The sequence below is a fragment of the Elaeis guineensis genome, chromosome 11 (assembly GCF_000442705.2).
Source record: "Elaeis guineensis isolate ETL-2024a chromosome 11, EG11, whole genome shotgun sequence".
In the NCBI taxonomy this organism is placed as follows: Eukaryota; Viridiplantae; Streptophyta; class Magnoliopsida; order Arecales; family Arecaceae; genus Elaeis; species Elaeis guineensis.
This window is the reverse complement of record NC_026003.2, coordinates 106602345-106614918: the sequence shown is the minus strand read 5'-3', so window position 1 is coordinate 106614918 and position 12574 is coordinate 106602345. Positions and strand designations below refer to the sequence as shown.

At 31.2% G+C, this 12574-nt stretch overlaps 1 protein-coding gene across 1 annotated transcript; it reads right to left on the bottom strand.

Annotated features, from left to right (window-relative positions):
- Positions 1-11066: 11066 nt before the first annotated feature.
- Positions 11067-12121, bottom strand: LOC140852416 (serine/threonine-protein phosphatase 7 long form homolog). The gene is made up of 3 exons (XM_073245344.1): positions 11483-12121; positions 11279-11397; positions 11067-11205 (listed from the first exon to the last, which is right to left on the bottom strand). Exons 1-3 carry the CDS (start codon positions 12017-12019, stop codon positions 11067-11069), a joined length of 795 nt encoding a protein of 264 aa, XP_073101445.1. The 5' UTR covers positions 12020-12121.
- Positions 12122-12574: the final 453 nt, after the last annotated feature.

Genomic DNA, 12574 nt, shown 5'->3' with positions numbered 1-12574 from the left:
TAAAGAACATTTCAAAAAAAAAAAAAATCTCCGCTCGAGCGCTCTCTCTCTCTCTCTCTCTCTTCCCGTCTTTTTGGGACTTTTGTCTTTTTCATTTTTTTACTTATTTTTATTTCTTTTCTGTTTTTTTTGGCTTATAATTTGACGCTTAAGAGGTGGAGTTAATGCTTAAGCGGTGGAGTAATTAATACTTAAGAGGTGTTACCCGTTTTCGAGCGCCACTTCATGCGTTCTTTTCCTCTGGCTTTGACACGTCTGCTACGTTATTTCCCCAATGGAGTTGCGATGTATTAGTTTATTGATAAGTCTGGCGGAAGAGAAGGAGGTTGTTTTTGTGTCGATGGGTGAATGGTTCAACAGCTTTTAATAAATATATTTCTTTGTCACAATATCTTTTTTATTTTTGATTTAGATTTATTGATAGTTGTCGGGTAACTATCTACGTCAGCACCGTCATGGATCAATATCCATCCACTGTGCAAGGATTGTTGAAAAACAAAACTAATTTTGTAGTATCAACTTCGGATTTATTTTATGGATGATTTTGACAGACATTTTTTCTGAAATTGGAGATATTTTATTTTTTGTTTTTTGAGATATATTTATTTTAGATTGATCTGATAAATTTGATTAAAAAAATAATTCAAGCGCCGTGGAAGAGCTGAAGTACTCAAATAACTCAATTTATTAGAGGCTTTTACCCAAAAAAAGATATATATATTATTAGAGGCTGAACTGGGTGAGCTGGTGGGTCCTTTTAGTGGGTCTGAAGGGCAGTTGGGGACGGTTGCGCGTGTAGGATTAGATGGATGTGTTCCGATTACACAGTTGGAAAAGAGATCGGAACGGTAATCTCGAGGTGGTGGAGATCCACAGGACGCTGTCATACACGAGGCCGTATTTACGGAGAAATTATTGCATGGACCAGGTCCAAGTAGATCACGGTAACTCTCGAAGCACATGCACGGTAAGTAATGAACAATCGGGAGTTGGTGACATGCGAGGGTTAATGTGGCGTATTATCCACCGTGGGATTTGTGGTGGTCCACTGGACCTGGTTCAACTAATGACTGGACGAATTTGTGTAAGCTGTCTGAAGGGTACTTGAGGCGAAGAATAGTAAGAGCGAGAGAGAGAGAGAGAGAGAGAGAGAGGATAGAAGTGGGACAGTCGCTTCCTTTGGTTTCTTTAGCGTCGGGGTGTTTAACTGCGTGAGCTTAAAGACAGGGAAAAGACGGGACGTGGCGCCCACTAGCGACGTCCCTTCGAGGTCTCCATCGCGCTAGTTCTCGTGGCGCAGCCATGGAGGGCCCCGCCACCCCGGATCCAGGCCTGCCGATCAACCAACTTTTTCTTTCCTATTTACTCACCCTGATCCTAGTTCTTGAGGACAGCCAGCTCAAATTTTACTTAAAATTTGACTTGAATTAAACTTGCTCAAGAAATGATCAAATGAACCACAGCTCTCCCAAGTTTAGCTAGAAATACTAATATATAAATAATTTATATATTATTATTTTATTTAAATAAAGATTATAATTGTAATTACATATTATAAAACTAATATATTCATTTATTTTTTTTTTTTTAGATGAAAAGGAACCAGAGCCTATATATTGAAATATAATAAGGAAAGTACAAAATCTGGCACTCACGAGATCAGTTCAACATTGCAAGGGACAAACAAGGGCTTTAATACATACTCCAAATATAGAACAGAAAATGGGATACATATAACTTTAAGAGGGATTGTCCCAGCTACAGAAACTGTATCAAGGAAACTGGACAGCATTTCAGATACTCAGATGCCCATGTAGATAGGTAATATTTCAAAATGGAGAAATTTTTTGTACATCATGAACGGTAGAGAAAATTTGACGTAAAATATATCATTTTATTTAATATATATTTAATATTTATAATTTTATTTTTTATTTAAAATTTTGAATGATGAGAATATTCTTATTCTTTGAAAAAATTATCATATCCTATATCCATATTATGATATAATAAGGAAAGTACAAAATCTGGCACTCACGAGATCAGTTCAACATTGCAAGGGACAAACAAGGGCTTTAATACATACTCCAAATATAGAACAGAAAATGGGATACATATAACTTTAAGAGGGATTGTCCCAGCTACAGAAACTGTATCAAGGAAACTGGACAGCATTTCAGATACTCAGATGCCCATGTAGATAGGTAATATTTCAAAATGGAGAAATTTTTTGTACATCATGAACGGTAGAGAAAATTTGACGTAAAATATATCATTTTATTTAATATATATTTAATATTTATAATTTTATTTTTTATTTAAAATTTTGAATGATGAGAATATTCTTATTCTTTGAAAAAATTATCATATCCTATATCCATATTATGATATCCTGCATTCAGAAAGTCATAATTTGTTCACAGGATATCATAATATAACGTAAAATGTCATAATATACACAGGATATCATAATTTTTTCTAAAAAATATGGATATTTTTGTCATTCAAAATTTTCAAACGAAAAAGTAAAATTGCAGTAATTAAATGTGCATTGGAAAGTGATTGGACAAAAATATTCGTTCCATATTATGATATCATGAACTATATTATGATATCATGAACCATATTATGACATCCTATATATAGGAAGTCATAATTTAATGCAAGATGTCATAATATGCACAGGATGTCATAATTTTCTGGATCATATTATGACATCCTGCGTATAAAAAGTCATAATATGTCACAGAATGTCATAATTTTTTTCAAAAAATCAAAATATTTTCACCATATAAAACTTTTAAATGAAAAAATAAAATTGCCAGCATTACATATACGTTGGAAAGTGGTAGTTACGTGGATCAATCACATAAAGCAATGTGCTCCATGAATTTTTTATACCGTTATGGTGCATAAAGAATTTCTCTTTCAAAAGGAAATGAGACCCTAAGATCATATAAAAGCAAGAAAGAGCCATAGGGGTTGAAGGTTTTACTAACATTCCACCGTATAATGGTTAGACTAGAGAATAAGAAACCCCAACTCCATTGTAGTTGACTTATAAGAAGCCCTAACGTAGATTCAGAGTTTAAGCATGTAGTAGTATAGCACCAGCATGCAAAAATATATGTTGTGGTTAATGTATGGCCTAAGTGAAGAGGATTGCTGCAAGTCAAAGTAAAACTGTAGTCCTATCACATAGAGATAAAAATCTAAAAAAATAAAAAGTAGATTATCTAAAATAAAATAATTTCTAATTATGATGTAAAAATATAATCAAAATTATTATTCCAAATTCTATAAATGAAAATTTTAAATAACTCTAAATTCACATTAATTAGTAATTTACCTCTACTCCTCTTTGTTTCATAATAAATTACTATACCTTAGATGGCAGAGTAATTTATTCCTAGATTAAGTAGGATAGATGAATTTGGAAGGAAAAAAGTTGTTAACTATTCAAAAATACTTATTTTAACATTCTGAGAAGTGATTAATCCAAGTGCTCCTACGAGTGTTTGGGTGAACAGTAATAAATAACTAGATTAAATGAGTTTTACTTTCTCTTACTCGACTTGTAAACATAACATTAAACAAGTCATTCTATAGCTCAAGCTTGGCTTGAAATCGAATGACCTAGGTCGGGCTTGGTTTGATTATTAACTAAGCATAGCTAGAGCCAGGCTAGGCTTGGCTCTTGTTTGGCCTCCTTCCACCTCCTATCAAGGGTTGGGTACTCGGATTAATCAAAAATCCATCAAACAAAAATCATTTAGGTATATTATCACCAGAATATATAATCAACGTTAAGACCTTATCTAAAAACACAAGTAGTTAGATAGATAGATCCCAGAGTACATAAGCATTACAAGAATCCTTAACTTATCAGCAAGAAGGATTGGTGGACTCTGATACCATGTCACGATTCTATCCAAAAAATCCGATATTTAGATAGAGATGGACCCAAATATATATAAGCATCACAAGTATCCTTAACCTATCCAATATAGGATTGTTATTCCTTGATGGTCAATGTATTTGATAATGACATAAATTAAATATCTTGCGAATGAGTACTTGGCGTAACAATCCCCAAGTTCCGGAGCATCATATTCCTTGTCCACTGTGGTTAACTAGCTAATTTGGTACCTAATAATGTTTCACTGCATAAATTTGTTAGAACATTTTTTTTTACAAAATATGAATTTCTTTAATTCTTGGTCGTTTGTTGATATGGGAATTATTCAAACAGCATTTTGCATGAGGGCAGGGTAGAAAAACTATATTTCCCCCTTCAAGGAGTATGCGTGTATTGTCACAAAAACATGTAAAGCATAAACTATTGTATATGTTTCTATTAGTGAACAATGTTTCAGGGCTCTCACTGCTTGCACACAAAAGGTTTATTAGATTCAGTAATACTGGTTTGGTAATTTAATAATCAACCATCCTCATGTATCATATCAAGTCCTCAAAAACTGCATCAATTATCTCATCTCATGTTGCAGAACCTATCATGTAAATGAAATAGGAGCTCTGGAGTATTACTCTTCCATAAGACTTGTGTGATATCAGTTCATGGACGTTCATGTGTTGAAAGTAACAGAGACCCAACCAAAATTTCACTTGAATTTGGATTTTCTAATTATTAAATTCTGTCCAAATTTTAGAAAACATATGGCCTGGATTTAAAGCAAGATGCTCTTGGGTCTTTTAGATCTCAAACAAGAAGCACCAACAGAAGCAGGGAGGAGAATAGAGAATGTAGTTAAAGACTTAAAGATGAGAAATTATTATTTAGAATAGTTCGACTATGTATACTTTGGATCATCCAATAACAAACTGGCATATCATCTATTATTGAAAAAAAAAATGCACCAATATGCAAGCTCAATTGAAAATTTTAAATAAAAAAAAATTCATTGTTAACTATGATTAGCCAACTGATAATTTTTACTGTTTCGAATGGGAAAAAATTCATTTTTTGGATAGTGTATGATTAAATGGTCTAAAATACATGTGGTATAACCGTTCTGACTCATAATTTTTCCTTAAAGACAGCGTAGAAAGAGTTCCCCGACCAAAACTGGCTACTACCAGCCTTGTTCAAAGCTTCACCCAAGCTCACTCCAACAATCCAACATATGCTCCTGCCAATGTCTTCAGCACAGCTCGGACCTCAAGTGGCCCCGGAAGCTGAACTCATGCTAAACTCTAATCAATGTCTGGCCAGGCAATACCAATTAGGCGAGCCGGCTTCAAAAACAAAATCTATGCAAAAGTTTTGAATATCGGATGGAATCAAGCTTTAGACAGTAAGCAGTGGAAGAGATGACTATGAAGGAAATGGATCGTCCAATTTGTACATTAGGCTAGATGGTTTTGATAGAGAAAAAAAATCCTACTTCAACCTCTCAAATTTGTTTTGAAATGGAAGATCGACCACATTTTAGAGTAGCTGAAGTGTTGTTTGTGCAGATAATGTTGATTTTAGATTTGTTCAAAAGGTCTTAGCATCTGCTGTCAGCCTGTCATCAACTGCTCCTTTGGATTCTCTGGATTTCTTTTGACCATGTCCTCCTCCTTGCTCTGATCTACTGGGAAACCACCAATTAAAGGTGTCACCTTTTTAGGGTACAATCTAGTGTACATTCTTACTGTTTCTATCCTCTTAATAAAATCTGGGTGGCGTCATTGCTTCCCATTACATCAAAAAAAAAAGAAAGAAAGAAAGAAAGAAAAAAGAAAGAAAAAGAAAGATAAACTACAATCTACTGACGTTTAGTGATTGTCTCAGTTGGGACAAGTCAGGTCCCACCATGGTACGAATTTGATCAGGTTTCTCAAACCTTCTTCTAGATGAGAGCAGGATGGGATCCATCATCTTGTTAGGTGATGAGCAATTTTACTCCATGAGACAAGCAAGAGTTGATGTTACCCATCTTATACATCCTTCGCCTCCCACATTGACATAGTTGTGGATGGTTGGAAACATAAACTGATAATCTTAATTAGCAAGCCTTATCCCATCTATGTGGTTCGACTTTTTGGGTCATTGTATGAAATTATGTCAAATTAATTTTTGAAAGCTTTTTGTAGCTTGATCCCATATGACATTTTCTGCAAATCAATGTCTATAAATGCCCATTGTGACTAAAGAAGGTTACTTTGATAAAGACTTCACAAGTGCTGACACTTCTGCACATTTGGATGCGAACTACTTAACACAACACTCACTGACACTTCAATAAATGAATTATCCTTACACACAAGGATTTTAAGTACCATGCCTATCAGTCTGCTCTGGCCATACCATATTGTGTTGATGATGAACCAGTACTAGGACTATGGATCCCTTAGATGTGGTAAGACACTGGCAGACAGAGAAAAAGTTAAGGTTTGATATTGGAAAGAACAATTTTTGAGGCACAAATAATAAGGCACAGCCAAATTGAAACACAATACTGCAGAAGCAAACTCATGAACTTAGTGGAGATAGGATTTCTTTCTCCAATACTTTGTAATCAAGTATCTAGCAATTAATCAGAAAAAAAGACAGCATAAGGGACTTTTACTGAGAAAAAAATTGAAAGCAAGGATCTCCTCTTCTTACTTTCATGAAAGCTTTAAAAAGGCTTGAATAAGTCTATTTTTTTTATAGTAAGTATACCTCCTAATAGAAGTTATCTTCCTTTTCTAAGCAAGAAGAAGACAAATTTTCTATATATCAAGGTTTCCAAAAGCTGGTGCATGTGCCATGTGAAACATGTCGAGCTCTTTTCTAAAATAATTCAAAAAAAAAACTTAAATACCAAAATATATCAAAACCAAACTTATTTACCAAACTAATACAAAAGGGAAAAATGCCATTTTGAATGGCGTTTTTTCCCCTTCCATGTCACCCCCCTTTTCCACGGTGTCATCGTCCCAAAAAAAAAAAAAAAAAAAAAGAAGAAACGCCATTTGGAATGGCGTCTTTAAAAACGCCATTGAAAATGGCGTTTTCAAATTTTCCCCCAAAAAAAAAGGAAAAAAATCATGAAATAATGACAAATTTGGTTTTTTAAAATTTGAAAATAATGAATAAATTAAAATTGTAATTTTGATTGAAATTTAAAATATAAAGATTTGAATTTTTAATTTATTAAAAAAATTATTTTAGATTTTTTATTTAAAATATTTTTTAAAAGATGTCAAAAAAAATCTTAAGAAATAAAAAAAATTATCATAGGAAAAAAAAAGAGAAAGAAATTTGAAAGAAATAAAAATTTAAAATTTAATTGAAAAACATAATTCGAAATACTTGTCCTAAAAATTTTTAAAAAAATTATAAATTTTAAAATTTTTTTTAAAAAAAAATTATAATGTAAAAATTAAAAAAATAAAATTTTAAAGATTAATTGAAATTAAAATATTATTTCAAATTACTTTCTCAAATTAAAAATAATTAATTTAAAAAAGATTCAAAAAAATTTAAAAAATAGACTAAAAAATTTTTATAAAAATATAAAGAATTGAAAAAAAATAGAAATTATAATTGTAATTGAATAACAAACTTTATAATTTTTAATTTTAAGAAATAAGAATTATAAATGTAAATGAAATTAAAAATTATATTTTAAATAACTAAATTAATTTAAATATAAATTTTTAAAAAATATTATAAATAAAAGAAAAAAAATACGTAATAGAATATCAAAAAGATAAAAATGAAAAAAAACTAAAATTTAAATTTAAATTTATAAAAATTATAAATTAGATTAGAAAAAATATATCATAAAAGAATAAAATTAAATTAAATTAATTACAATTTCTTTTTTAGGGTATTTTATAAATGTGACTTAAAAAAATTAAATTTGAATTAAATTTTGATTAAAAAAAATACATTAATAAGTTAAAAAATGATGAAAAGTTAAAAAGTTAAAATTTTTAAAAAGTCATAAAAAATAAGAATTTTAAATTTAAATTTTTTAAAAAATAAAATTTTAAAGATTAAGTGAAATAAAAATATTTTTTAAAATTAATTTCTCAAATTAAAATTAATTTAATTAAATAAAATTTTAAATAAAATATAAAAATTGCCTAAAAAAATTTCATAAAAAGATAAAGAATTGAAAAAAAATAGAAATTCTAATTGTAATTGAAGAACAAAGTTTATAATTTTTAATTTTAAGAAATAAGAATTATAATTATAATTGAAATTAAAAATAATATTTTAAATAACTAAATTAATTTAAATATTAATATTTAAAAAATATTTTAAATAAAGAAAAAAATATATAATAGAATGTCAAAAAAATAAAAGTGAAAGAAATTAAAAATTAAAATTAAAATTATAAAAATTATAAAAAAAAATATTTCATAAAAGAATAAAATGTAATTAAATTAATTACAATTTATTTTTTCGGGTATTTTATAAATGTGACTTAAAAAATTTTAATTTGAATTAAATTTTGATCAAAAAATAAATACATTAAAAAGTTAAAAAATAAAGAAAAAAAATCATAATTTTATCAGATATGATTCTGAAGTCTCAAAAGCAAGAACAAAAGATGTATAATCTATTAGAGGCAATTTCAATATTTTTGGAAGCGTATTTTCTAAGAAAAATAGATTTATATTTTTTAGTCGACCCCATGAATCGACTCATGGCTAAAAGAGTTTAACGGCACGCAAAATTTTTGGCTGCCACACTCTGTGAGTCGACCCCTTGACTTTCTTTCTGGTAATTTTTATTTTTTAAATTTTTTAAAAAGAGGAAGAGAGAGGAAGAGGGAGAGAGAGGAGGCAGCTCACCGCCGTGCTGTAGGAGAGACGTCGGAGAAGGGAGAAGAGGGAGAAAGGAGAAGAGGGAGAAGGAGAGAAGAAGGGAGGAAAGGAGAAAACGCCGTTCCCTTCGGCGTTTTTTATTCTTTTTCTTTTTTTAAAATTTTTTTAAATTTTTTTCATAATTTGTTTAATTATTTTTTTTTATTTATTAAATTTTTTAATGAGGATAGTAATTTGAATGATAATTTTTAATTTAAATTAAAGTTAATTTTTTGTTTTAAATTATAATTTCTATTTTATTATCATTTTTTCTCTTTTATTTACTATTTTTATGATATATTTTTTTAATTTAATTTATAATTTTTATAATTTAAAAATATAATTTTAGTTTTCTTCTATTTTTATGATATATTACGTATTCTTTTCCTTTACTTAAATTTGTAAAGGAAGAAGGAGAAGATCGAGAAGGGAGAAGGGAGAAGGGAGAAGGGAGAAAGAGAAGGGAGAAGGAGGGAAAAAAGGGGTTTGGAGAGGAGAGAGAATGGCATTTTCTCTTTTTATTTATTTATTTTTTAATTTCTTTACTTATCTATTTGTAATCTTTAATAAATAAATTTAATTAAATAATAAAAATAATAATTTAAATGATAATTTTTAATTTAAATTTAAATTAAATTTCTTTAAAATTTATAATTATAATTTCTATTTTATTATTATTTTATTATTTTTTTTATGATACTTTTTTAAATTTATTTTAAAAATTTTATCATTTAAAATTATAATTTCAGTTTTCTTCCATTTTTATCTTTTTAGCATTCTATTACGTATTCCTTTCCTTTACTTAAAAAAATATTTATTTTTTCTAAAGTTCAATTCAAAAAGCAACATTTGATATATTATTATTTACGTTATAATTTTTATAGTCCTTTCAGCATAATATTTTCTCTCCTAATGTTCTGAGACACGTTCGAGTATGTGTATCCATATGCACCGATCATAATATCCAATCATTTAAAATTAAATAATATAAAATGAAATCAACATTTAATATTATTCAATAGAATAAAAATGTCAAACGTACAAAAAAAAAATAGTACAATAAAAATATAAAAATACTAAATACAAATACAACAAAGACTAAGTTCCACAAGGATGTCGCGGCGCCCGTGGTCGCTTGGACCTTCTCAGGAAGGTCCTCGTCGGCTGCTCCTGCTGTGATGGCTCCTCTCCTATATCAGTGGAGGAGATCTGCTGATCATGCTGCTCAGGAATAACTGATGCTGTCGGATCATCTACAGACTGAGAGACCCGTTCAACTCTCTCATCTGGATACACGAATGGACCTGAAAAAAAAGTATCATACTCATGTAGCCAACTGGTACCCGATGATGGCATCTGGGGGATGTAGGAAAAAGAAGATGCTGCCATCTGTGGATGAAAAGACGGTGGCATCTGTGCAGCATCAAATGATGACATATGCGGAATATACGGTGATGGCATATGTGAAGCATATGGTGACGGCGTATAATTCATATCTGACGCCCGAACTGCTCCATACCAAGGCGCACAGGTATGTGGATCAACACCAATCGCCACCAATGTTCCGGAACCTGTTCTCTCCATCTCCCGCAGTATCTGAATCCGCTCGTCCTCATCAGTCGTAGATAAAGCACGACGAGTGTCCAACACAAGATCCGACACAGAATCAGTCTATAAAATAAAAATAGAACAGTTAGTATAAAACAATCAGTATAGTGTACAATATAAAACAAAAATATAACACAAATAACATGAAGTAATTTTCGTAATCTTACCAAAAGACGTACAGTAGAACTCTCGCCCTCGTATCCAGAAACTGCATACTGAGACTGTCCAATGACTCGCACCGTAATGCTAAAAAACCAAGCCATGTAGTCATCAGTATATGAACGGCCTCTCAAAATAGGATCACCATGAACAATGTGATCTCGACGTGCATCCCAAATATCGATGTACTATGCATGTCTGATACGCCAGTCGATACGAGCTCTCCCTCGTCGATCAATACGATGAAGTCCCTGGCTGGTATCAAACTGCTCTGGGATGCCCTGAGTCTGACTAAAATGCCGCAGGACACGATCGGGAAGATGCCACTCTACCACATCAAAATAAATAAGTGGCACCCTAGCAGTCCATATGTCGTGTCCAACTGTATACATCTGCGGCAGTATAGCCAATATCCCATCTGTATATGGCTCCCACAAAAATTGATATAATATAGTTAAAATAAAAAAAAATTAATATAAAATTATAATATATTATGAATACTGTAAATTGATATTTGTAAAAAATTTAAAATTTATCCGTCTAGATGTATCAACTAATGTATCCAACTGGCACCTATAAACCCGTGCCACTCTTGTCGATACGTGATGAACGTTGAATGCAACGTTCCATCTGTTTCACAATGTACTAATATTAAATAAATTTAAAATAATAAAATTTAAATAAAAAAATAATATTTCGATACCTGTATCCTAATGGTCCGTCTAGTCTGAATGGAACATCAGGATCCTGCTGCTCTGATGGCATCTCGAGCAACTGTCGTCGTAATGGACTGATAGTCGGCATACGCTCCCATACCCAAATCTGCAAAATTTAAAAATTAAATAAATGATATATCGAATGTAAAATATAATTAAATATTAAAAATTAAAAATTTTAATTCACGTACCTGTAATAATACAAGATAACCGTCAATCTCGCTCTGATCAGCATAGGAACCCCGACACATAGCTCGGTATAGACAAGCTAGTACTGCACTGCCCCAACTGAGTCGACGAGCGAAGTCTAAATCCTCTAATAATGGCAAAAATATCAACTTCATCTTATTCGATGAAGTATCAGGTAACAGGACACCACCTAATAATCGCAGCACCTGACCCCTAACATACTGCTGCACCATCTCCTCTGGTGCATCATCCGCAATATGAAAATGACGATAACGATCATCCAAACACTCAATCCTGAGTCGTGAATGATCAAAAAAATGTGCGTCGGGCTCAAACCCTAACAATCGCAAGCACAAAGCCTGCCACTCCGGAATGGTAAGTGTGGGATCAACTCCGGTAACTGGATCTCCATCAACTGGTAGTCCAGTAAGGATGCTGACATCCTGTAAACTGATGGTCGCCTCACCAAATGGAAGATGAAATGTGTGTGTCTCTGGACGCCATCTCTCAAGCAAAGCAGTAATAAGACCAACGTCCATCTGTATACGACCGATCCGATATACTCCATAAAATCCCAGATATCGTAAATAATCTAACACTCTATCTGGGATGTCCTCTGTCCTCCAGAAATCTGCATCGGATCGTCGTAGACGAAGATGTCTGGACTCCTGCAATAAAATATAATAATTAGATAACGTACATGATTTTTAAAATAAAAATTTAAAAAGTAAATAAGATTGTAATGCTTACGCCGCCATCTAAAATAGTCTGTGATCGATGGTGCTCATGCAATGTAAGAATGTTGCTGTCTCGGAGACCGGGATATCGTGGATCGTAAGCCATAATACGCTGTCTCAAGCAATATTATCACAGATGTATTAAAAAAAAAAATACAATATATTTTAATTTTTTTTTAAATACAATATTATCACACAATACAACTTAAACACAAAATTCAGTTCATCCCAACATATTAAACACAAAAATTCAAATACAATCCCACAGTAATTCATAAAACAATGACAACAATAAATTGTCGAAGCTTTCAATTTCTTCCACTGCTTGAAGTTGAAGTATGTTGAAATATCCTAGGA

Excerpts from the sequence above, each read along its gene's own strand:
- LOC140852416 (XM_073245344.1), bottom strand. The coding sequence starts at position 12,019 with ATGGACGTTGGTCTTATTACTGCTTTGCTTGAGAGATGGCGTCCAGAG. Across the intron at positions 11,398-11,482 it reads GTTATCTTGTATTATTACAG|ATTTGGGTATGGGAGCGTAT; the intron begins GTACGTGAATTA and ends TAAATTTTGCAG. Across the intron at positions 11,206-11,278 it reads GACGGACCATTAGGATACAG|ATGGAACGTTGCATTCAACG; the intron begins GTATCGAAATAT and ends ATTGTGAAACAG.